The 26,919-nt window shown below is 44.7% G+C and overlaps 1 protein-coding gene across 9 annotated transcripts in view; it reads left to right on the forward strand.

Moving 5' to 3' along the window:
- Positions 1 to 3,303: 3,303 nt before the first annotated feature.
- The window catches only part of dmxl2 (Dmx-like 2), a 48,730-nt gene continuing 25,114 nt past the window's right edge, over positions 3,304 to 26,919 (forward strand). For 8 of the 9 annotated variants that reach the window (XM_080774180.1, XM_080774183.1, XM_080774184.1 and 5 more), the window contains exons 1-24: positions 3,304 to 3,706; positions 10,338 to 10,463; positions 10,713 to 10,784; positions 11,203 to 11,278; positions 11,821 to 11,965; positions 14,655 to 14,721; positions 14,845 to 15,017; positions 15,144 to 15,315; positions 15,404 to 15,584; positions 16,179 to 16,388; positions 16,830 to 17,101; positions 17,240 to 17,509; positions 18,015 to 18,244; positions 19,056 to 19,258; positions 19,600 to 19,721; positions 20,455 to 20,544; positions 20,898 to 21,006; positions 22,528 to 22,647; positions 22,816 to 23,046; positions 23,680 to 23,963; positions 24,146 to 24,312; positions 24,406 to 25,057; positions 25,589 to 25,909; positions 26,221 to 26,340. In XM_080774180.1, coding sequence (XP_080630306.1) covers positions 3,620 to 3,706; positions 10,338 to 10,463; positions 10,713 to 10,784; positions 11,203 to 11,278; positions 11,821 to 11,965; positions 14,655 to 14,721; positions 14,845 to 15,017; positions 15,144 to 15,315; positions 15,404 to 15,584; positions 16,179 to 16,388; positions 16,830 to 17,101; positions 17,240 to 17,509; positions 18,015 to 18,244; positions 19,056 to 19,258; positions 19,600 to 19,721; positions 20,455 to 20,544; positions 20,898 to 21,006; positions 22,528 to 22,647; positions 22,816 to 23,046; positions 23,680 to 23,963; positions 24,146 to 24,312; positions 24,406 to 25,057; positions 25,589 to 25,909; positions 26,221 to 26,340 — 4,500 coding nt within the window. In that variant the 5' untranslated portion in view covers positions 3,304 to 3,619. Of the gene's footprint in view, positions 3,707 to 8,950; positions 9,082 to 10,337; positions 10,464 to 10,712; positions 10,785 to 11,202; positions 11,279 to 11,820; positions 11,966 to 14,654; positions 14,722 to 14,844; positions 15,018 to 15,143; positions 15,316 to 15,403; positions 15,585 to 16,178; positions 16,389 to 16,829; positions 17,102 to 17,239; positions 17,510 to 18,014; positions 18,245 to 19,055; positions 19,259 to 19,599; positions 19,722 to 20,454; positions 20,545 to 20,897; positions 21,007 to 22,527; positions 22,648 to 22,815; positions 23,047 to 23,679; positions 23,964 to 24,145; positions 24,313 to 24,405; positions 25,058 to 25,588; positions 25,910 to 26,220; positions 26,341 to 26,919 lie in introns of those variants that run through there. The other variant, XM_080774182.1, reaches the window with a different exon arrangement.

Consider the following 26,919-nt stretch of genomic DNA (forward strand, 5'->3'; position numbering starts at 1 on the left):
GGGAAATTGAGGAGGCAATAGAGGGTATGCGCGTGACATAATCATCAACCCGGAAGTTATGCACGAATGCCTACTGAGCGGCAAAAAAAATACTTTCTGGCCTTGACAGCCTATGCATCCAACAGAAAAGTCCATTACATTAAACAACATAAACAATGTTAAACTCACTTTGCATGTTTCTTTGCCACTCGATGTGACATTCACTTTAAGCATGCGCATACGCTCTATAAGAAGCCCAAAAGGCTTATAGCAGGCTACTAGGCCTCTACCTACGTATGACACAATCAAAAACATGATTTGTAAACAAGACTCACCTGCTGAATGAAAACAAAACGACCAAGCACTTTGTTATGAAGATTAACTTCTCCTTCAAACCGTCACACACTTGTGACTGAGCAGTATTTACTTCCTAACAAGTAACAACCCAGCAGCATACGTTTTTTATTTCACTTTTTTTTCTTTTAAACTATTCATACGAACTCGTGTCTGATTCTGTCGTGTCGTTTGCAGCAGCAGCGCCAGCTGTGTGGCTGTGTGTGGGGGGCGGGGGGGGAGGGGGGGTGGCTATCGGGGGATTTTAAAGAGGACTCCCTAATTTGCTTACCAGTTACCTCGCGTCGACGGCTTTCAAAGTTGAGTTTGTTTTTAGTTTTATGAAAATACAGGTCAGTACAAAAATGTTAAAGTGATAAAACTAGAAAAAGCACTAAAGATTTGTTTAGTTAATTTTCAATCCAATTAAGATTTGTCTCCAAGATGGAACCTACCAGTATGTAGGTAATTGCGTCTTTTCTTTATCATTTGATGGCATTTAGCCCCTCAGACCCAAAACGTGTCTAAGAATATTTTGTTTGTCGTTGAATAAGATGTCCACACATCCATGCTCTATTGATGTGGTACCATCCATAGGACATCACTGAAGATCTCACCTGGGCTGTATAGACGGAGCGGGCGGTGAAGAAAGCACAACAACGCCTCTACTTCCTGAGAAGATTCAAGAAAGCTGGCATGGGCCCCAAAGTACAGAGGCACCACAGAGAGCATCCTGATTGGCTGCTTCACTGCCTGGTATGGCAGCTGAACTGACCTCAACCGCAAAGCAATTCAGAGGGTTGTGCGGACAGCCGAACGCATCAGTGGACGTGCCAGGCCGACCCTCAAAATAACAAATTTCTCAGCGGCTCCGCCGCGTAATAACAAGCGGCCGTGTGTGTGTCCTCATAAACAGTGAAAATAGCCGATCTCGATGAGGAATAGCAGCGCTCTTGTCGGGAGGGAAGCAGCACAAATATCCTACGAGTATAGGGCAACCAAATGGTCAGCTATGTCCCTCCGCTATACCTCCTGACCTAGCTGGCGTTCCCTTCTATCGTTACAACGGTGTTTACTGAATTTTGCCGTTTGTGTTAAATAACACCATTAAACCGCCATTACCCTTTTCATGTCATGCACCCCCTAGGGCGTTGGCGCACCACAAGAAACATTTGGGAAACCCTGCGCTAGACCCCTGGGAGATGGATTGCTGAGATGGAGGCTTGGAGCGCGAGCGCCACACCTAACCATCCTCTCCCAGTACTTCATGCCGCACCCAAACCTTGCTATATACGCTGAGTTGGCATTGCCCGGGATCAAACCCATGAACTTGTGGTACAAATAGTCCAGTAAATAAAGTAAAAAATTCCTCTCAGGTTGTACAAAATTTGATTATTTTGTTTCTCAACTGATTCTGACAGGACATTAGGTCTATAGCCAGGATAAAAAAATCTACCCTAATATAATCTGCTCATGCACTGCTAATACCCTAAATTAGCTTCAATCCAAGATGGCCTATTGATAACCTATTATAATTCAGGCAATATTTTCTAAATTTCATTGTGCTTTAAGTAGCATGTGATGTGTCAAACTAGGGGGTTTTCATGATTTGGCCGTATAGCCACTTACCCAAATGTCCCCAAAATGTGCTGACCTCATCACATTTGTGATGAGTTTGACGGCTATGGCCGTTTTTAGCCCAAGGAGTGTTTTTTGTGCGAAACTAATGCTTGGGAATGGATTCAGAATCAGGAACATCCCCTAGTTTGACACGTCACATGATACTTAAAGCATAATGAAATTTAGAAAATATTGCCTTGTCAATGGTGGCATATTGGATTAAGGCTAGGGTAGGTTTTTGATCCTGGCTAGTAGACCTAATGTCCTGTCAGAATCAGGTGAGAAACAAAATAATCCAATTTTGTCCAACCTCTGCCATTTAATAGCTCTACCGAGTATAGCCCTATACCAACTGAGCTACCGGACATTTTGTTTTTATGATTTTTGTCACGTGTAAATATATTGTAATCTAGATTCTAGATAATAATTTAACTCTTGAGAGCGTAAAATGAAAACACATTTTTGGCTCAAGACCAGAGATCTATATATGGTCCATTTGGTCCTGCTCATTGGACATGCATGGACGCACGCATGCACACACACACACACACACACACACACACACACACACACACACACACACACAGCAGAGGCCATAATATATAATCTCCGCCTGCCGGCCGTTTCGGCCTGGCGGAGATAATATAGTATTGTATTCCCATTTCCCAGACAGAGATAGACCATAGACTGGAGATAGACCAACATGATCAATGAACACGAGCCGTCGTCACAGCGCGCTCTACAAACTGGAAAGTCCTGAGCATAGATATAGAAACCTAGATCAGGTATGCCAGCCCATTTAGGCTACCTGAATCGACTTTGGCACGGGGGTCGGAATCGGGGGCCAACAACGATCATGCGTGTCTTTTACTCCAGTCCGACTCCGACTACAAGCAACATATTTTCGCCGCTAAACCGTGGTAACATTAGAAATGAGGGAAAGAGGGAGTGTCACAAAATAATTCTAAAATAGAGAAAATAGTGGATCTACAAACTTTCAATTGGGATGCCACCATGACAGTGATTAATACATTAAAACTTACAATACAATGCGTTATCTATTATAATGTATAACACGTGTCACATATGGAATAGCAATAGCATATCGATTGCATGAAATCAGATTAATCTGCCAAAACTATTCCGAATCCGGGACAATATAAAATAATATATTTTTTGAATGTAAAGACTCTAGGGCCCTAGGGGGGTGGCCAAACTGACGCCCCCAAATGACGCCCCTGTGGTATTTCGGCAGACGGCAACCAACCAATACGTCTATGCTCTATCTATGTGGTCGTGCAGTCGTGCCTTGTCTTCAGATCAGCGTGAGCGCGCATGTCAGGTCCGCTGCGGAGCTGCGCTTCTGTCTCTCGCACCAATAATCCTGCATGGCCGCGCTGCTAGTGTTGACGAAGATCGGGATGACGCCGGACGAGACATTTGTTTTTTATACGTGCACCTGAATGACGGGAGCACGGGGCGAAATCGCACCAGAAACGAACGGGTCGGGGGAAATTTTATCCGCAACCCCGCTCCTGCCTGCCGCCGGGGGGGCGAGGATTGGAAGACAACGCTACTACTGATGGGATTCCCAGCAGCAGCAGTTGCTAGATGGAGAAACCGAGAGGGTGGACTCGTTCGTTGTTGTAAATAATTAAATATCCATCTGCTGCTAAACGGAAAGAAAATGCATCTCCATCAGGTGCTGACGGGAGCCGTGAACCCCGGGGACTGCTGCTACTCGGTGGGCAGCGTCAATGACATCCCGTTCACGGTGAGTAGTGTACAGTATAGTACGGTGACACCGAGCAACCATCACTGACTAGCAGGCTATACTACTACAGCCTGTGTCTGATTAGCCAGCCTGTAGCTACACGGTATTATTTTAGCTGGATCTGCCCACAGCTTTGCTAGCTATATGCTAACACACACTGGCTAAAACCAGAGCCCTTGATGGCTCTGGGCTAAAACTAGCTGTGTGAGTGAGTGTGTGTGTGTGTGTGTGTGTGTGTGTGTGTGTACACGCGTGTGCATGTGTGCGCGCGTGCATGTTGGGAGAGGGATCCAAATGGTGAGTCACGTACGGTCTTCTACACACACACAGTCGCACAACAGCACACCTTCCTTTCATTCACTCTCATACCACCCGACCACACTGTGTGGGACTGGGGACATCAGTTGGTACTTTGACGTATTTCGATTGAAAATACGTCTTTTTCTTTTCTTTTTTTTGGCCGAGTGACACGACTGTCACGCGACGAGGTTTAAATTACGATTTACGACATAATAACAATTGCTCAAGGTTATTCCCTTTGGCCAGGATGCGTGTTTGCTTTACTCCAAGACAGTGAGCCACTCTAATGACCTTTAGCAGCATCCCAGAATGTTACTGCGAGGGGAATCCCTCTGCGTGTCGTAGACAGACATAATAACATCAGGGGGAAACACACACGCCAACATTTTTTGTGCAGAGAACCCCAATAACTCTGCATTGGCCAAAACGTCCGCAACAATTCCAGGGGAAGGAAGGGGCTTTCTGTTTTAACAGAATGGAGAGCTAGCTAACATTTGGCGTCATTCCGCTTCATGGATCATTAGCGCTCCTGTCTGCACACAGTGCACAGCATCAGCTGTGCAGGCTGTGACGTAGAGAGCCATACATGGATACATGAGCTCCATTGGCTGGATGACAGCGTCTTGATGTGAAAAAACATCATTTATTTACCTAAAATGTGGTGTCATTTTCTGATAAATGTTATATAGTATATAGGCTACTCTCATGCATGTTTTATTAATGTATACGAGCCACATTATTAGTTGATTCTTATAATATTCACCAATCACTATGTTTTCATTTGTGTGAATCAATCAACTTTAGCGTTAACAGATACCAGGTCATTATTGATCTTCAATGTATGGATATTGAAGTTGCTATGTTGTCTTGTAGTGTCTTGTTTTCTGAACTTGAGAGGACCCAGACAGTCAATATTGGCCTACATTTAATTCTAAATTCTTCCCATATATCGGTAGCATTACACATTGTGGGACATTTAAGGTCCCTGCAGGTCCCTGCACACAGAGAGCGTTTTTCGGATTTCTAGCTGTGTTTCTCCATTGGTTTTTCCGAAAAGTGTGCAACCACCTTTAGGGTGGTAAACACTGCAGTGGTGTGGAAAGTCCTCAAATTCTTTACTTAAAGGACAACTAGTTTTTTTTCAACCAAGGTTTATGTTTTAGGCTGTTATTAGAGAAAATAAAAGATGAGTGTTTTTTCCATTTGCTGCTTTCTTTTGTTTTAGGGATTTTAGCTGTTTTTGACAGGGCATTCGAGCATGGGGCTAAATAGGTTACAAGCGATTTTTTTAGCGATATTTTTTTTATTATTTACTATAGTCCGACCCCAATAAATTACATCTGGCCACCAAAGATCACGGGAACTACTGAATGTGTCAAACTGACATTGAGCGGCACATACCCCCTGGGCAGACCTTAGCGCACAGCCGCGGACAGAAGAAGCTGCGTTTTACGTCATTTCCGAGTTTTTAGACAGCTGGTGGATGGAAAAGAAGCTCCACCCTCACGGCTGACTGACACGGAGGAGAGCGTTTCCGGGAATCTGTCCGTCGCGTCAGTCAGCCGCGGAGGTGGAGCTTCTTTTCCATCCACCAGCTGTCTAAAAAGCCGGAATGACGTCAGGCGTCAGCTTCTTCTGTCCGCGGCTGTGCACTAAGGTGTAGCTGCGCTGAGTGTGGCTTCCCCCCAGTAGGTTACCTTCACATTCAGTAGATCCTGTGATCTATTGTGGCCAGATGAAATTTGTTGGGTCTAGTATTATCAAAATCTACTGAAAGTACCAAAAGTAAAAGTACTCATTATACAGAATGCCCCATTTAAAAAGTTCAAATGTATAATGTTTTGAAAATAACAGACCTACAAACTTTCATATTTTCTAATGGCCGAAATGTATATGGCTGAAGTGGGTTACGTTATGGTATATATGTTTTATATTAATAATCAAAATCTACAAAGTAACAAGTTTTCAATGTAGTGAGATTAAAAGTACAATATTTGGATCCGAGATGTAGTGAAGTAAAAGTACTGGAAATTGGAAATACTCAAGTAAAGTACAAATGTACACAATTGTATTTGAGTACAGCACTTAAGTAAATGACAATGTTCTTAGTTACTTTCCACCACTGATACAATTTTATTCTCTTACTATTCAATATCCCAAAGGGTTAAAGCTTGTGCCAGCTACTAAGCAAAGCAGTGTATAGTGTATACTTCATGATTGATAGTCTTAAGCCCATAAAGACAACTATTGGTTAACTCTTGTCTTAATGACTCTCTGTCCAACATGTCTGCAATTAGTTTACAGTGACGTAAGCCTCTATATTGTTGTAACAATATTAGATTGACGAGCAGTTTTTCTTTGTAAAATAATAAAAATAAAAAACAGAATAGTTTTCACACTAGGTTGACCTTCAGATAAAGATGTACTCTTTTCATAATTGATAACGATAATAATAATAATAATAATATTAATAATAATACATTGGCCCCACAGATTCCCTACATTTGTCAGGAAGATTGACAGTACTCTCCGTACTCCGTACTATATGGGCTGTTCCTAGTAGAGCAAACTGTAAGATGTTGATGTTGCCTGGGACGATACAGCTTCTCTGTGCCTTTCACTGAGGTGTTTCTTTCAGATGGTATTGCACAGTCTATGAGCAATACATCTCTTTTCTTTTCGGTGTCAGGCCTGTTGGCTTTTATCTCTCTGTCAGGGATGGGCATGTCCCAGAGGATGGTGACACCAGTATTCTCAGAGACTTTTTGGTTGATGTTCATACCATTATTATTATTATTATTATATTTGACAAATGCCTAAAATTGCAACTGTGACAGTCTGTGACTTTTGTGCAGACTTTAATTTAGGCCTATATTGTCATCACATGTCCACTTTGTCCAGAGTATGATGTTGTGCTTACTGCTTTGTGGTAATTCTTTCATAATGCTGTGAGCTTGACGGATTGCTGCTAAATCTGATCTGTTTCGCAGAGAAGAGGATTTCATTGTCATTTTCTGGAGTGGAGTCATCCTTCCTGGAAACAAAACAAAACAAAAACATTTGACAAATAAACTTGTCTGCTCAATAACAAGACAGTGTTAGCTGTGGAGCTAACGCCTCGAAGGTTGCCACACAGATTCCATTTGCTAAGTTTCTTTACATTTTTTATCTTTATCCCACATTGCAACACTTTTCTCCAGTGTCAATTATCTAATGCAATCCTGGACGCTACATTTCCTCTGTCAACATGAGGAGTCTTTTTCACCTGACGGGGGGGGGGGGGGGTGTTTCCCCGGTTGGATGAATGGATGTAGCACGTGGAAGAAGGAATACGTTATTCCAGCCAGTTCCTTTCCCCTCCATCAGGTGCCCCAGCTGTGAGGCGACAGTGCTACCGCGCAGGGAATTTATCCCACCTGAGGCCGATTCCACAATTGCCTTCTAAATCAGTGGTTCTCACACTTTCAAGATTTTTCAAAAATGTTTAAATATAGCAGATGTACAAGCTCGCAGCATGGCAGGAACTGACACCCTGTGAGCTTTTAGATCTGCTATTTGTAAATGGGAAATAGGAAATAGAAAAATATAAAGTGACACGGTCATGGATGCTTTCCCAGTTTGAATAGGTTAAAGAGCAGTAGGTTGCTATGTCCAATGCCATACCAAGTCTCCAGTAGCGTGCACACACACACCTGATTTACCCTACTCTCAACATTTCATCCTCCTGGATGACCATTTATGAGTCACTACTTACGAGAGCTGATATGGTATGACCATATGCACAAAGGACAAATGTTTTTGACTATACAATAGGTAAACTACCGGTATAGAAACTGTGAGCACAGACTGCTGCTTTGCAACTTCATCTCTACACCATTTGAAACCCGTTTGATTTCAGTTTGAGGCGTCTCTGTCGGGGTAGGGTGAAGATGAAAGCATTCCACAACATTGTAGCAGCTGTGGCGATGGAACATGTTGATGACTTGATGTGATTACATTAGGCCTGGGAATTGGTGACATCTGAGGGCAGGGAATGAAAGCAGAAGTGAACCCTCTCTCACTTCTTCTGTTATTTTCCCTTGCCATGGCACATTGTACGCAGTTTATTTTTGCATTGTCCAGCTTTAGAGCTGAGATGAAGTCCAGTATAGTACATCTTGTCTTCCCAACCTCAGCATGTTCTCAATTATTAAGATTCTGCCGACTCGTTCCTATCAATAATACAGCAGTCTTCTCTCGATGAGCAGGCTGTCGTCTTTAAATTAGCAGACGTGAAGTTTTCAGGGTATGTGGAAAAACTTGGAAAAACAGGGTTGTAATTGTTAACACAGTAAAGGTTTATGAAATCTGAAATCAAATCAACAGTATAGTGCTGAAATGTATCTGACATACGAGAAACATGGAGGGTAGTATGATGCTGCATTGCTGCCCACAATGACAATTATGAGTATACTTACTTATACTTACATCCTATATAAGGCAAAAATGTCAATTTCATTATGCTTTAAGTAGCATGTGACATGTCAAACTAGGGGGTTTTCATGATTCTGAATCCATTCCAAGCATTAGCTTTGCACAAACACTCCTTGGGCTAAAAACAGCCATTGCAATGTCCTATGGCTATGGCTGTTTTTTTGTGCAAAACTAGAAATGAAACGTGTGTGTGTGTGTGTGTGTGTGTGTGTGGCTGTGACAAGAAATGCACACATGTAAATTGATTCTTACAATCAAGTGTGTGCAATGCATCAGATACAGTATGCACACTCGCCTGTGTCAATGTTTACCAGGAAGAAAGACAGATGATCGCAATAGCCATCTGTTCCATAGTACCTTATTACAATGAATGAATCACTCAGCGTGTGTCTGTGTCATCATCCCATCTTTACAGGTTGTTTGTCACCTGAGTGGTGCACTTTGATGAAACCAGCCAGTGTGGCTAGCAGGGTCAAAATGATAGGCTGCCTGGCTGACTGAAAGAAATCCTGGGCCCACCTCACACACGCAGAACACAAGCAAGCAAAGTGATGTTAGATTATCCTCTTCAGGTCACACATGTTCGCCAGCTTGCGTTCAAGGTACCAGCATTAATAATTAGGCTAACCTCACTGAGGTAGTATAGTAGAGACTCAATCACATCCAAACTATAGTGTGTCGATACTCTTCTCTTGGTGTATATGTCTGTGGTGGTGATGGTGGCGGCGGTTGGGGGAGGAGGTGCCTAGACTGTGCATGACGGTGACTGCTTTTACGTCCAGCCGTAATATGAGGGAGAAACTGCCGCAGTAATAGTAAAGCCAGGACTACATCTCTTTATCTCTCTCTCACACACACACACAGTGACACACACACACACACTCTCTTCATTGTCTATAATATATGTTTTCTTTCTTGCGTGGACACGATGCATGTTGTGCATGCATAGGCCATAGACACCTTGATCATTCCCTTAGCCATGGTTGTCTCAGACAAGTATTCCTGTCATGTTGTGTGACATGTGGTGGTGGTTGTTTTTCTTTTGTTTTTTTAGCCTCCTCCCATTCTCCTGAATAATGAAAGACAGGAGCTGTCATCCTGACTGTACCATGGCATAAAGTGCCAGCAAGCTATATTGCTGGCACTGTTGTGCACATGTTGGGCGCTGTATTGGTTCACTGGTAATCTTGTTGCCCAAATCCAATGGGGATGTGAGCTTGGTTCGTTAATTCTGCACAGTATTAATGAAGCTTGTTTTTGGATGGGGCGGTCTCATATATCATGGGACCTGATAGCAGTATTGTAGGTTGTAAACAACCAACTTCATAATCATATATGCTAGTAAGTTTCACTGTCACCCTGAGATGATGTTACACAGTAGTAAAATCTGTGAAATGTTACACCGTGCCATTTTGGTACATTCTTACAGCTAACCCTATGCTTGTTTTGCTGGCTTTCATTGGTTTCAGTGCATCACACTCTTTCTGTTCAGAATACATGCACACAATCTTTCCGGGTTCAATTGTGTTTGGCTACAGTGATTGAAGGATTGTGACTATCAAATTGGTTACCAATACCAACCAATCAGCTGCCACATATTCCAAATAGTAACTCGCTGTGATTCTCCAGTTAAAAAAATTGGCAAACTGTTTAAGTTGCTTTGCAAAGCCTAGATATTCATCAGTCAGAGTGTTGACAATGCATTGTGAGTTAATAATAATTGCATTGGGGTTTTCATGGGGTATCAATGCTGATTGTGAGATTATTATGGCTCAGTGGAGATACTTAATTTATTTCCCCACTGTGGCTCAATTTGATCTAGTTTGTCTTTCTTATGTCTGTGTTGTATATGTTCCAGGCCTATGGCTCAGGCTGTGATATCGTGATCCTGGCCAGTGATTTCGAGTGCGTTCAGATTATTCCTGGAGCTCAGAATGGAAACATACAGGTGGGCTGCGTGGAGTGCTCCCACCAACTTGGCAGGGTATGTCTTGCACACACACACACACACACACACACACACACACACACACACACACACACACACACACACACACACACACACTCACGATTCCCCTGAAAAATGTAGCTGTGTCTTTGCTCCTGTAATTATTTCAAGCCTAGTGCTTTCTACTCTTTGCAACTTTGCTCTCCTCCCATCCTACGGGGATGACTGTGCAGTACCACTCATGGGGTGAGCAATGTGATGATGAACTCAGCTCTTTATTTTTAGATCGCTGCGTCCTATGGGAACACAGTCTGCATCTTTGAGCCGATCGCTACAAACCCAAACAAACGCCACAAGGTGAGCACAAACATTGCACATGTTGCTACTCTTTATCTTTGGTTTTTTTCTTGTCACAAACATGTTTTTGTGTTTATTTTGTATGATTATTAAAAAACTGATGGTTGCTGTTGTTTAATGCTATGTAGTATTCTGAAATACCTACATGAATTTATTTATATTAAAATATATATTTTGCAAAGTAAACTTGCAAATAGCATCACCATTAGCATGTTTGGAGACTTGAGCTCACTGCATGTCAGTGCACTACATACTGTATGATGTGCCAGACGATTAGCTGAATCTGCAGCTGCACGTGAATAACCAGGCTGTGTATTGAAGGTGTATATTTTGTAAGGGGATGTCTTATTTGCATGGCGTGGCCGTGTCTGTGTACTGTACATGCTGACCTGCTCTTATATCCTGTCACTAACACCAGCTTAACTACCAGTGGCAAAAAACAGGACAGTTCTTCCTCGATGCAATCACCTACAACTTGGCCTGGGACCCGCAAGGTAGGCCCACGCACCGTGTCTCTCCGGGTGACTAACCCAATCCCACTCTACACATGCCCACTCTCACCATTCCTCTGTGTCTTTGGGGCTGTTGTGCTTTTACGTGTGTCCTTGTATTGCTGCCAGGCAGAAACCTTGTATGTACAGTACAGTACAATTTTATTTTGCAGGGAATTGTGTGTGTGTGTGTGTGTGTGTGGGGGGGGGGGGGGGTAATCTGTGTTCCAATGGATCCAATGTAGTTATTAATTATTTAGTCACAAGCTCTTAAGACTTTTACTTTGTTTAAATATTTTTAAAACCAACAGAACAGACTTAACCTTTTAGAATTTTTCCAAAAAATGTATTGAGAACGTTGAGAACTTGCTTTTTTTTGCTACTTTTGCACGACACTTTTCTACGACAAAGAAAGGCATTAATATTTACGAACAAAGCATAAAAGAAGTTGCAATATTACGGACATACGGGGTATGAGAGCTGCACAAAACGTGCATGCAACTCTTTGTACATTAATACTGAACACTGTGCTCGGTGGTCTGCAGGGAACCGTATCCTAGCAGCAACGGAACGCCTCCAGCTGTGGGCTCCTCCGCCGGCAGACACTTTGATAGAGGAAGAGGATGGACAGATTAATGATGACAGGCCCCACCCTGTCCTCAATGACTGGAAGTGTGTCTGGCAATGCAAGTAAGTCACCCTAAGTCTCTTTTGTATATTTATTTTTTATTACACAGCCATATATACCAGCAGTGCATATGTACTGCAAATGAGAAGCATGGGCATCACCACATGAAAGTACACTATATTTGTTTAGCACATTTGTGTACAAACCTTTTCATTTCAAGCAGCCCCCAGTGTCTGAAATTCTTTATTGGGAATATCTATGTTTTCTAGGAGGTCCACAAATTACAAAACGCATACCTACATACATTTAGACAAAAATATTGAACGGACAACCTAAATGTTCGGCCGATTTAGCTACTTTTGGAACATTAAAAAAAATCTCGCATAATGTCAGTTGATCTTTAGAAGTGAAAGGTACCACAAACGGTACACAATGACTGGAAAATTAAAATAATACATTTAAAAATTAACTGCAACCTTTGCTGCTGTCTTCTTAATATGGGAGAAGGCAAGTTGAGATTTTTGTACATGGTGCAGTGATGAGTCATATAGTATGTTGTAACCACAGTCGTGTTCTATGGGAACCTTTGATCTTTAGCTGGGGATCCACACATCACGCCCCCGATCTGCAGCAGGAGAGTCTGTAAATGGGAAGCACAGAAACTCTGCAGAATGTTGAGTTAGTGACGAGCCTTAATGTTTTGTGAATTCATACAGATACATTGATTGGACATGAACCCAAATCGAACCCAAATGACATGCATTGATGGCACATGAACCCACACAAATTGAAAGAGTAACGATCGACAGGGAAAGAATCAGGGAGGCGAGAGGGTGGAGTTGGGATGGAGGAGAAGGGATGGTGGAGAAAGTGGGGGAGGGGGGGGGGATTGGGGGGGGTGAGCCATTCTTTTGTATTAAGATGTAGGTGTAGGCAGTCAATTCTCAAACAATAACCCCCGCTGTCTGTGACCCGTTGACCTGTTGTAGAGTACGGTATATTGTGGAGGCAATTGTAGATTGTCTCATCATGTTGGTCAACAGCTGTGGCTTTATGGCCAGAGACAGGCTGCCACTAATGGTCCTCCACTGTGTTCTGTATCTGATCCGTCATCTAGTGACAGCACTATTCTATAGTGACGGCATCATTCTCCCTCCCTCTTTGTAAAATGGTCAAAAGACAGCTCTCCCGAGATACATTTAGGGAGTTCTTAGGCCTAGCAAGCCATAAGGCTCTGTTGGGCTCTGGTGGGATGTAATATCTTCATCAAAAATGCCTCCACCTCCAACCTTTTTCCACAACAGATGCCACCACTCTCTCCGTGAATGGCTCCTCCAGCACGGCGTCTGTTACAGATTCCTTTGAAAATGCTCATTGATAACTGACATACAAACACTTTCATACAAATGATGGTACCACTTCTGGTTCCGCACTGGAGCTTGTAGATTGTAGATCTGCAATTTATTTTTTATATCTTGAAAATGTCTTTGAATATCATTCAGAGCGAACGTTTTTAACTCTAATCTTTGCTTCTGGGTGGTCCCTGGAACAACATATTTTCAGATGGGGGCCCGCGCCCAAATACAGATAATTCTGGGGGTCCTTGAAATGAAAAAGGTTGATATAGAAACATAGGTATTTCAGAAAACTGTTATGATTTGGATTTATTTTTATTGTGACTTCAGGCCTAAATGGGTTAAAGGAGAATTCCATGCTAGAAGGCTTTCTTACCTTTATTTGTAGTTAAGTCCTCAACAAAGACGTTATCTTGTGCAAAAGTGCATTATGTGCAGGCCAGACCGAAGTCCAGTGTATTGCAGTGCATTTTACACTGTCTTAGTCTAGTCTTAACTTAACGATCACTGACCCAGCCAGCTGGCTTTTTCATTGTTATTTTGTTCATAAACCCTGCAGGCTAGCTTGGTGATATATCTGATATCTCCTAACGCCATACATGCATGATAGCGTTCTCACACACCAACACAAACCCATGTCAGCGCTCTGCCTATTTGAAATGCACTTGTTCTGACTTTTTTTCACATCATACTTCTTATTTGTCAAGCCTGTTTGGAACACACGCCTCTCCGTTATTCAATACCTGTTGTCCCTGTTGTCAGAGTAGTGCAGTGCCACCCGTTAATAGTACTGGATGCCATCAGTAATATAATTTCATATTGATGACATCAGGGATCTCCATAAGGGCATAAAAGGGACACAGTCCTACAGACAAATGCAGAGATTTTCAGATTTATAGATATTTCTGGATTCCTGGACAACTGCTGATTCCGGTAACTTACTTTCAACACTGCTCTCCCTGGGGTTAGGCTCAAACGTCTAGTTTGAAGTCGATCAGTCGGAACAGTTCTTGAGATATGCAGAAGACACACAGATGCACAGAGATGTATTGCATTCATTGATAGAGAGATATTGAATTACATTTGAATACACTGATAACCCTTTCAATATGAGATAATGCAAACTCAGCTGAATCGAAATGTAGGCCTACATCCTCTTGTTTACTGTCTTTCTGGCTTCAGTTCAGATTATATTCTATTATGTTCATTTCAGACAGTCATTGTCATGTGCTGCCATGTATGTGAGATGTTATCTGCTGACATGTAACTTAGCTTAACCAGCCAGGGAAGTCACTGGAATGGGGAAGTGTAAAATTACCCAACCAAAAACATGTGTGTGTTCGTTCCCTGGGAGAAGTGAATACAACTGATCTCAGTGTTTCTTGGTTTCTCACAGGACTGCGGCTTCTGTTCACATTGCCAAGTGGTCTCCTGATGGGGAGTATTTTGCGACTGTTGGGAAGGTACACAATGCAACACATTCCAAGACAAAACATCCCTGTGTGCATGCACAGTCTATTTATATGGTGCCTACGGTAATCAGCTGCGGGTGTTCCTGTGTGTAATAATTGTACGTCCGCCCACAGGATGACTGCCTACTCAAAGTTTGGTATCCCACCACGGGCTGGCGCTCTGCTGTGGTTGTCCAGGACCCGTCCGATAAGAAAGGCCCTCTTGTTCACTTCTCATTCGTCTACCTGGCCCACCCTCGCTCTATCACTGGCATGTCCTGGAGGAGGACGAGCAAGTACATGCCCAAGTAAGGGCACACATGCGTACACACAAACAGCACTGACGGGCATGGTGATGGTCCATTCAAGGCCAACTTATTGTACCTGCCCGTTTGCTTTCTGACACATTTGCATCTTCTGCCGTGCCATCCCAGGGGATCGGTGTGCAACGTGTTGCTGACCTCCTGTGAGGATGGTGTGTGTCGGCTGTGGTCGGAGACCGTTCTGCCAGAGGACAGTATCCTTGGGGGACAGATTGCTGAGAATACGCACTCCTTCAGCTCCAGTCTGCCCGGCAACAAGGACAAGATCCAGCATGCCCTGGAGGTATGCTCCGATCACAGTAATGCGTGAATAGGGATGAATAGATCTCACAAACGGGGATATAACGTATGTCTTTCCTTCCCCACACTAGTCGATCCACCACTTGAAGCATCTGCGTCGGGGCAGGCGACGGTCCTCTGCTCTTGTAGCACACACTGATATGCTGCCCTCCCAGATGGGCCCACAGGACATGCACACACACCGCCATATCACACACCATGCCAATGCCCTGTGTCACTTCCACATCTCAGCCAGTATCAACCCCAACACAGGTAGGATGCTGTTTTTATTTTTTTGCATCTAGAGGGAAATCATCTGTTCGCAATTGCCGCCCAAATCCGATATTTGGCCAGTCCAGAATGGAATCACACATTGGTTTTTATCAAGTCTGAACAGCGAAAAAGGTTTTTGAACATTGTCTCACACTAGACATTGAAGCCTTTATATTTCGACGTACTGTACAATGATGTTGCTCACAGAAAGTAGCCCATCTACAAGCTCGCAGTGCATCAAGATGCAATGCTTTGTGAGCTTTTAGATCTGCTGTTTTCAGCGAGCAACACATCATACAACAGTTTATTTACGCAGTACTTCTGCCTATGTCGGTGCATCGCTACCACAGCAACCAAAGCAGATAGGTTGATGTCTGAATAAACAAATCCAATCTGATCTCTTGCGAAATGAGTGTAGACAGTATGTCCTAAAGATCAGATTTGAGAAACAAATTGGATTTGCCTGCATTCAGAACAAAACCTTAATGCCCAATTGCCCATGGATCTTTTATTGAGTTGTTTTGATGACTGGTGGATATTTTAGTGACTTTTTTTCTTTGCTATCCTGCCCTCTTCTCATCGTCCCTCCAACAGACATCCCGTCAGTGCTGGCTGACTCTGCCGTGTTCAACCCAGAGGATGGCTCTGGAGGCGGAGGCTTCGTGGTACACTGGCTGAACAACAAGGACCTCAGCTTCACCTCCTCCATGGACCTCTTCATGTTGCAGCTTCGCAAGTACTCCGAACAGCAGCTGGACCAAACCACTGAGGACCCCTTGGATCCCGAGGGCACCATTGAATTTGGTATGACCCAGAACGAGGCTTTTACTGTACACGGGTCTTCACAGAAAGTCAGATCTGTTCCGAAAAGGAGCTACAGCAAATGAGCCACTGTCTAAGTATAATGTAGGCCTAACCATCATTTTAGTACCAGTTCTGTGAAGACCTCTACTGTACACATTCACAAAAGAACCCCCCAAAAACATGAAATTCTGTATCATGATCCAGGCTGTATTAAAGCCTACAATATAAGCAATGGTGAAAGAGAGAGATTATGGGACTACATAGTCTCATCAACAAGTTTGAAGTAAAAGTTCATTGTTGAATTGGGTAATAAAAAGGAAATTCTAAGACATGATGGCGATGTCGACAGCGACAAGTCTCATGATGTTTGCTGATACGAAATATCACTCTTAAGACATTCAAGTCAACCGCATCCGTTTTACTTTGCCCGTGATTTTCTAGACATGGACGAGATGTCCGACAAGGCCTCCTCTGAGCACGGTGAGGAGGGGGAACCAGCGGAGCAAGGGAGCACTAAGGCCTCGTCCCCTGGCTCCAGCTCCAGCATGCCCCTGCCCTCTATGCTGCTGGACAGGAAGATGGAGACAATGACTCTGGAGTGGAACCGGAGCCCTGACATGCTGTTCACCATCCACCCCTCCGACGGCTCCTTCTTGGTTTGGCATGTCAAGTACCTGGACGAGTTCATCCAGGGCATCTTCAGACAGGTGCAGGTAAGCGTAAGCTGAGGGAATATGAATATACACACTCCATGCTATGGTACAGTAGTATCATGGCTGTTGTAGCAATATCCTTTTTTTGGTGGGGTTATGACAATTAATCCTCTCGGTCTCTCTTCTTCTTCTTCACAGGTGTCATTCTCATCTCGTATTCCGGTAGCGTTTCCTACGGGTGATGCTAAGTCACTGAGTAAAAACATCCTAATGTACGCCTGTACTTTCACTGAAGAGGAAAGTGCCGTGGTGGGAGAGCAAGGGAGGAGGGCCGCCAACCGCGTCTCTCGCTCTGCCTCCTCGGCTGGCCTGGGAATGCCCTCCATGGGCCCCTCGCTCACCCTCAGCCCTGGCATTGGCCCTGCCGTCATGATGGTCTCTAAACACGTTGATGGATCACTCAACCAGGTGAGAAGAACAATTTACTTGCCTCATAAAAATATTAACACTTCTGATGCTAAAGATGTCTACAGACGTAGGACCGTAGGAGGCCTAGGATGTCTGTACATGTTTTAAGGCATCTATTTTAATGTAGACCCAGACCCTAAGCTACATCTGGCTAGCTCTGTAATGCTAGCGCAATGTGCACGAGCCATGAGCCTAAAATCAAATGAGCCGCACCCATTGACTCGACTTGACTGTTTACCTTTATCATATGCTTATATCTCGGAATCTAATCCCAGATTCCGATTCTAATCAAAACGAGCGTTGTTTACGGACCTGGGGTAATTTTAGCCGGCTCAAGCAAATCCGCTCAGAATGGAAGGCACGGCAGAGACTACAATAATTAATTAATTAATAGCTGGCTACATAAGTGTTAACAATCAATTAAATATTACTGAAAGTTCATGCACAGTACATGTACAGTATGCACATTCATAATGACATCTTCCTTGGCTCTGTCTGTCTACAGTGGGCAGTGACCTTCGCTGAGCGCTCGGCCTTCTCCAATGTTCTTACCGTGTCTCACAAGTTTCGCTACTGCGGCCACCGGTTCCACTTAAACGACCAGGCGTGCCACACGGTTCTGCCGCTGTTGCTTACCTGCTCCCACCACAACGCCCTGCTCACCCCGCCCTCCGCTCCCAGCAGCTTGGACGGGGAGCATAGCCTTTCCCTGACCCCGCCCAAAGGACTGCCCAGGTATTGGAGGAGGGGATTCAATCCGGGTGCAGGCATTTGTTTTCCGACATACCAGTCATTAGTCCGACACCCTACTCAAACACTAACCTAACCCTAACCGCACGCCGACGCCACAGGTGATTTGTAACACGCAGCACGGGTGATTTGTAACCGGCAACGCATGCCGGGAGCCACTGGTGATTTGTAACCGGCAACGCATGCCGGGAGCCACTGGTGATTTGTAACAGGCAACGCATGCCGGGAGCCACTGGTGATTTGTAACCGGCAACGCATGCCGGGGGCCACTGGTGATTTGTAACAGGCAACGCATGCCGGGAGCCACTGGTGATTTGTAACCGGCAACGCATGCCGGGGGCCACTGGTGATTTGTAACCGGCAACGCATGCCGGGGGCCACTGGTGATTTGTAACCGGCAACGCATGCCGGGAGCCACTGGTGATTTGTAACCGGCAACGCATGCCGGGAGCCACTGGTGATTTGTAACCGGCAACGCATGCCGGGAGCCACTGGTGATTTGTAACCGGCCACGGGTGATTTGTAACCCGCAGCACGGGTGATTTATTATCCGCAACGCATGTCAGACTTTCACCAGTGATTTTTCTTAACCCGCAACGCATGTCGGACTTCTGGTATGTCGGATAAACGCCTGCACCCCATTGAAGCTTGATTTATACGTCACATTTTGCACATAAGCTATACTGTGTACTTTACATCAAGTGTAAGAGACTTTACAATAATCAGTGAGTGGATGACCTGCATGTTGCCCAGTAGAGGAGATCTGAGCTCTGTGTACTCTTGTGTATATTTCCAGGAAGCAGCTTCGTAATGCAGCTACAAGGACCTTCCATGACCCAAACGCCATCTACAGTGAGCTGATCCTGTGGAGGGTCGACCACATCGGACCCCTGTCCTGCACCGGAGGGGTCTCAGAGCTGGCCCGCATCAACTCCCTGCACACCTCTGCCTTCAGCAATGTAGCCTGGCTGCCCACACTGGTGCCCAGCTCCGTGCTCGGTCAGTACTCGGTACACCCACACACACATATGCACGGTGTGCCACAAACAGTTGATGAATGTAATGTTTAACTCCCTTTCTGTTTTAAGTTATGGTTCTGCTGTGCTAACAGGTTCTTGTTAAAAGTTAACTATTGTCAATATATTGAATGCTGAGTCATACTGAGGCATTCAAGGTTATCGACCTACCTAATCTTTGCAAGAACATGATTTTATCAGGACACTGCAGTGACCTTTTCTTCCGGAAGACTACCTTATATTGTACGATGTTGTGATGTAAATCAATCAGCAAATTGCATGCAGCGGAGGCCTGTCTTAAGGAGCCCGTTTTGTGTTATTTAGGATCCTACTGTAACAGCGCCAGTGCATGCTTTGTGGCATCAGATGGCAAAAACCTGCGCCTGTACCAAGCTGTGGTTGACGCCCGGAAACTACTTGATGAGCTGTCAGATCCTGAGACATCTGTGAGTGCACACAAGACAAACAAACTGAAAGTACACCTAAAGGCGGCGTAAAATGTGTTTTTCACACTTTTAGGCCACCGTGGTCATCATGAGCATACCTAGCAATGGATGGCAAAGCAATTGGTACATTTTCATTTTTGTGTATTTTTATATCAAAAGTCCATGTGTCGAGGCCCACATCGATAAAAGGGAAGCTCACCCGTTTGAGTCCCCATATCTGCGCGTCCGCTGTCCAACACAGCTGCTACTGATTGAATTCCCATTCAAGATAACATCCAGTCAGTGTATTACTCGGTTTCAACTTAATCATCACACTAAAATATGTATCTGAAAACATTATAGGGTAGAAATAAGCCACATATCAGTATCAGCTGGCCGACTATCTGACTTGTAAACAAACACTCCATGCATCCTGCGTGTAGCATAGCTACTGTCCCATCGCCTGAAGGGATGCAACACTCGGATTGGTTCAGAAACTTCAGAGCAGCGTTTCATGCTGAAACCGGCTGAAACCTCAAAATTCCTTTAAACGACCATACCAGTCTAATACCTGTCCTCTAGCCATTAGTAGAGATGGCTCCACCAGTATAAAATGTCTATTTTAGTAGATCCAAGCCTACTTTTGTAAACGGTGTGGAAAAACACTGGTAATTCACCGGTAATTCTTATAATATTACTCTACAAGCCATTAATTTGTGTGTGTGTGTGTGTGTGTGTGTGTGTGTGTGTGTAGAAACTGGTGGGAGAGGTTTTCAACATTGTGAGTCAACAGTCCACTGCCAGACCAGGATGCATCATTGAGCTGGATGTCATCACCAACCAGGTAGGGCTGGACAGTTAACCGGAAATATCAAAACCCGATATATAACATGGGCAACATCTATCTATCTATGTATCTATCTATCTATCTATAATGTTTTTTTTGTATTTTTAAATCTGATTAACCTCTTGGCTCTGCTATTTTTGTACAACACCATTAAACAATGAAGTACAATACAAACAGCCGATCTAAGTGCACAACACGTCGTGAGCTTGTAGATTGGCTATATTCACTATTTATTTTATTAAATCATCATTAATCGTAAAATAAGTTTGAAATCCATGATCTCGACCGTGGTCGAAAAATGATGATGAAGTAAACCTGTTGTATTGTGTTTGTTTTCTGTGTGGTTCCAGTGTGGCTCCAACACCCAGCTGCTGCATGTGTTCCAGGAGGACTTCATCCTGGGTTATAAGCCTCAGGAGGAACCAGAGCTGTACACGGCATCCTTCCCTTCCACCGAGGGTAGCACACACTTAACTATTACAGTCAATTCCTCCGTGACCCTTACGGGTACATCTTTACTGGGTTCTACTTTCTGCTCTCTGTAGATGGTTTCAAACGGACAATAGCAGTGAATATTCAACACATATGAACCTCCATTCTGTTTCCTGGATACCAAAAATGTTGGTCAGCTGTTAAGTTAGCTAGCTATAGTTAATTGTGTTGAGGGATTCTTTCTCTGTCTTTGGCTAACACTATTATGCTAAACTGGTTGGTGATAGCTAATGCAGTTAGCTAATTATTATTACTGATGGATAGCCAGCCGGATGTGTCCATGGTTCTTGAGCTACATCCTACAGTAGCGACATCAGAGCATGTGAATGAAACCATCTACTGTATATTCTATAACCAGTCCCTATTAATCTGCATGCTATCTAATGGACTGGTAAGCGAAAGGTTAACAAATTAGGCGTTACTTGCATTTTCAGAAACATCCTTATGTTTAAAGGGGGAGTGTCAAAGCCCGAGATTAACATTGCTGATAAGGTACATCACGTGGTCTGAATGAAAACAGTTTCAAACGACACGTGACTATATCTCAGGCTCTGACGTGACCTAGCATCTAGCCGAGCTGAGTGGCTAGCGCACAAAGGCTAGTGGTTTTGAGGTAACCTTTTGCGTCATACTAGGTGAAAGTGTAATCAAAAAAATTATTTTATTGCTCGGAAATCTTCCTTACAATGACATTGAGTTGTTGCACTGAACTGAACTGAGCTGTTGCATAATCGCAATTTCGCGTGACTAGTCCGTCTGAAGCCCACCACACACCGGCTGCGAAGTCCCCCGTGTGTGCGAGAGAGAGAGAGACCGCCCCTATATCGGTGTGTGTGTGTGTGTGTGTGTGTGTGTGTGTGTGTGTGTGTGTGAGAGAGAGAGAGAGAGCGAGCGTGTGTGTGTGTGTGTGTGTGTGTGTGTGTGTGTGTGTGTGTGTGTGTGTGAGAGAGAGAGAGAGAGAGAGAGAGAGAGAGGTGGAGTAGTCACAGGCAGTGGTTACGTGAAGCTCCAGGGCTCCGTGAGCCCTGTTCAGCACTTAGCCGGCTGAGGGCGTGTCAGCGGGGGGGAGACAGATAGACAAGATGGGTACGATGGAACCCGTCGCGCGGAATTGCGATTATGCAACAGTTTTCCCTAAAACTTGGACGTCAACTCGGTGTCATTCTGGCGAGTTTTTTGTAGCAAAAAAGTAATTTTTCCACCAAACTTTTACCCAGCTATGAGGCTGAAGGTGGCCTCAAAACCACTAGCATGAGTTGATAGCCACCAGGAACGCTAACTCGCAGAGCCCAGAGCCGCTCTGACATTTAGACCAGATACAAGATCAATTTTATTGGTCAAATTGAGCTGGCCCGACTTTACGTCACAATCTAGATGCTAGCGTTAATAGCCTTAATAGCTTCCCGAGGGGCGTGACATACCCGCTTTAAGGATTCTTTCAGGATTGTACAAACAATTGTGAGTCTGAATGTTTTTGCTCTCCTCCAGACTACATCCCTCCCCCATTCTCCGAGAAGTTCTTCCTGGTTGTGATAGAGAAGGATCTCAACAAGAACTCTGTCCTACAGATGTGGCACCTCCATCTCAAGTCTGTCCATGCCTGCATGGGTGAGTGGAGAATATAATTATGCATTCATATTATTATTATTATTATTTAAATCACGTGTTCTTAACAGATCATTGTGAGCACTAATGCAAATGGTTGGATGTTTTTACGGTTTGTTTTTTAAGTGTGAGATTCTGTTGAACTAACTAACTCTGTCCCCGTGTTTGCAGATGAGCCGAGTCCAGACTACAGCTTCCAGAGCCAGCTCATGGTACCCAATCAGGCACTGAACGCTGACTCCTCCCCAGAGACCTCCCCCATGCCCTCCCCCATGCCCCGATCGTCTTCCACAGCCAACCTGCAGTCAGCCAGCAAGCTGATCCTCAGCTCCAAGCTGGTGTACAGCAAGAGGCTCGACCTGCCCCACGGAGTGGAGGTCACCCGGGCCACTCCCTCTGCAGGTACCAATAGGCAAACACTATTTCACACTAGGCTGGGCTAGAGTAGTGGGTGTGCTAGATTTTGGGTTGTCAATATGTATTCATTACTATTGACTATTGTCATTTGGCATGATCACATTGACACACCTATATCTAACATATTAATTATTTAGCTCTAGTTGTATTGCTTTACACTTACTGTACATCCATTTTCGTCTTACACAAACATTAAATTAAATGAATGGGCAATTATACACTATACTTAAGGAGCCCCGCCCTTAGTGTCTATTTTTGTCCTACACAAAATAGTGCTCCTATGATTATTTGTGTTTTTATCTCCGACTTGTGTTTCGTGTACTTTTATCTTTCGTGTCTCTTTGATATTTTCTGTAAAGCACTTTGAGATCCAATCCAACTTTATGTATAGAACACATTTAAAAACAGCAGAGTTGACCAGTGTACCAATTTAAGCCTAATACAGATGATTTGTAACCTTTTAGGTGGCGGCAGGATTTGCTTAGGATTTATTTCCCCAATATCAATTGCATACAATTTAGGCATGTACTGTACCTTATCCAGAACCACTTACAAAGTGAAAGGTTAGAATGAGTAGAGTAATGAGTAACAAACACCCTCTTATCTCCTTTATTCTAGGACACCTGAGTTCCTCCTCCATCTACCCAGTCTGTCTGGCACCTTACCTGATTGTCACCACCTGCTCGGACTCCCGCGTGCGCTTTTGGCGCTGTGCCGTGGACGGTGACGAGGGGGAGGAGGGTAGAGAGGACGGGCGGGCGTACCGCTGGGAGCCCTGGGCGCTGCTGAACGAGGAGGAGGACAACAACAGTGCGGTGTGTGTGTCGGGACGTCCCGTAGCGGTGTCCTGCTCCTACATCGGCCGGCTGGCGGTGGCCTTCAAACAGCCATGGCAGGGACAGGTTGGCTATAGCTTCTGGATTCATTTCCATGCAGTACAGATGGATTTCTTTGTTATTCCTTCGATCCGATATTTCATTGGAGTTGACTCCCAATTTGATTTATCGGATCAAGGGTTGAAGTGAGCCGGTATGTTTCTATATATCCTTTTCTTAATTCATTCCATTCCGTCCTCCTGTGCCAGGTTTCTAGAGGGGACTTCTCCATGCACGTGTCCATTTATGAGTGCGAGTCTACCGGCGGTTCTGAGTGGGTGTTGGAGCAGACACTCCACTTGGATGACTTCACCAGACCCTCCTCCACTCTGGATCCCACAGTCAGCGTTGACTCCAACCTGTTTGTCTACAGCAGGTCAGTACACAAAACGCTAACATTGTTTGTTGCGGATATCAAAGGGTTGATGTCATGATCTTACAAATAATCCTCTCTCCGTCTTCATCTCAGATCTGACTTGTACATGAGCAGAGACCACAGTTCTCCCAACATCAAGCACTATGTCCACTTGGACTGGCTGTCCAAAGAAGACGGCTCTCACATCCTGACCGTGGGCATCGGATCCAACATCCTCATGTACGGCCGCATCTCTGGCATGGTCAACGAGCAGACCAGCAGCAAGGAAGGCGTGGCGGTCATCACCCTGCCTCTAGGGGGCAGCATCAAACAAGGCATTCGCTCGCGCTGGATCCTGCTCAGGTCCGTGGACCTGGTGTCCTCGGTGGACGGCACGCCGTCGTTGCCTGTCTCCCTGTCCTGGGTGCGGGACGGCATCCTGGTGGTGGGCATGGACTGCGAGATGCATGTGTACGCCCAGTGGCGCCAGGACAGAAAGCCTGGCGAAGGAGACGACGCCAGTCTGTCTTCTGGCGACGTCGTCGGCCAGACCGGAGCCTCCTCTGCCTTTGAAGGAAGAGCCCGGTCTAAGAGTGTGTTCGAAGGGAGCGCCGGTGCGCCGGTGGACGAGGCTCTTCGTGCCCCAGCAGGACTGCAGGAAGGGGGGCTCTTTGAGGCGGCTCACTCCCTATCACCCACTCTCCCCCAGTACCATCCCACACAGCTGCTGGAGCTCATGGACCTGGGCAAGGTTCGCCGCGCCAAGGTACTTCTGCTTCAGTTCCGTTTCTCTCAGGGGGCACGGTGGCATAGTCTCCTCACAGCTGGTGTGCTGTCGCCTCACAGCTAGAAGGTGCTGAGTTCGATTACCGCTTGGGACGCGGTGGGCGATGGTGGCGCGTTCTCTCCTCTGCGTCATCAGTGCCCATACCCGAGGCGGGGTTGGCAAAAGGGCCTTTCTGTGTGGAGTTTGCATGTTCTCCCCGTGTCCTATAGGAAAGGACAACATGTTATATATAACGTGTTCCTTCCACGTGCTACGCCCAGCCAGGGAACCCCCCAGGTTGGCAGAGGAAATGTAGCGCCCAGGATTACATTAGAATAGATAATTGACACTGGGTGAAAAAATGGGTTGCAAAATCATGGGATAAAAATGTAAAGCAAAAAAAATAATCTGTTTCTCTCAATTGAACATTCCCAAAAAACTAACACAAATTAATTGTTTGTTCTTGGTTAAGAAATTATAAACCGATTAACTTTATCACATCTTTTGCTTTTCTCACGTGCATCTACCAAGGCTATCTTGTCGCACCTGGTCAAGTGCATCGCCGGGGAGGTTGCTGTGGTGAGAGACGTGGAGGCGGGCGAGGGAGGATCCAGGAGACACTTGTCCAGGACCATCAGTGTGACCGGCAGCACGGCCAAAGACACCATCGTGGCAGGCCGCGACGGTGGCAGGGACTACACGGAGATCAAATCCATCCCTCCCCTGCCCCTCTACGCCCTGCTGTCCGCTGATCTGGACACCTCCTACAAGGGACCGGAGGAAGCTGCCAAAGGGGGGGAGGTTGACGGGGTGCAGAAGAACCCAGAGGACACATATAATGACCTCTTCCAGGTAGATTTAAACTAGAGCATAACGTGGATTAGAATTTGACTATGAGTGCAGAGTAAAATACAACCTACTACATATAATACAATGGAAGCCATTAGAATAATACAGTATTTAATCCAAAACAATGACAATACAGTAATCCGCACATCCTCCTGTTTTCACATTATGTACAGTATCACTGACATTCAATCACCAGTGCACCCCTCCAAATTTCAATATTATTGTTCAGGTGCACACCCAGCACTCACTCAAATAGACTAGTTTTACGGTTGAATATAAAGTCCTCAAAACATCTTATTATGCCTGTGTTATAGGTGCAAGCAGTGACCACAGATGATTTTGTGAGCTTTGCTACGGAGAAACCAGAGAAGAAATCACGCTTCATCAACCTCTCCCAGTATGGCCCCACTTACTTTGGACCAGAACATGCACAGGTATGGACGCAGTTCAGTCGCGGGCTGCATCCCAATGTACCCACAAAGAATGTCCTGTCCTAACCTATCATTTTGTTCTAAACCTCAATTAAATATGTCAATAAATTAGAACAAAGAAAACTGTGGTGCTAAAAGAACAGACGAAACATGAGTCTACATAATCATCATGTATCATAATCATCATGTGGGCGTGTGTGTGGACTTCAAAAAGTCCTTCAGATGACTGACATTCTTTTGACATAAAGTACATTAGATAGGTTACAGGTAAAGATACAGTACATTAGATAGGTTACAGGTAAAGAAAAAGTACATTACGGTACATGTGCTTGTCTGTCCATCACGTATTCCTAACCTCTCTCTCTCTCTCTCTCTCTCTCTCTCTCTCCATCTATATATCTTTCTCTCTCACACACACACACAGGTGCAGAGGAAAGAAAAAAAAGATCAGCATTCCTTCCATGTCATTTTATGTAGGCTATTGAAAATGTGGTAATTCCGCTTAAAAGTGTACTTACCAGGAATTGAAAGATATTAAGATTCCCATACCCACATTGAAAGATAATACGATTCCCATACCCA

Source organism: Protomyctophum bolini, assembly GCF_963924005.1.
Source record: "Protomyctophum bolini genome assembly, chromosome: 1".
NCBI classification, from domain to species: domain Eukaryota; kingdom Metazoa; phylum Chordata; class Actinopteri; order Myctophiformes; family Myctophidae; genus Protomyctophum; species Protomyctophum bolini.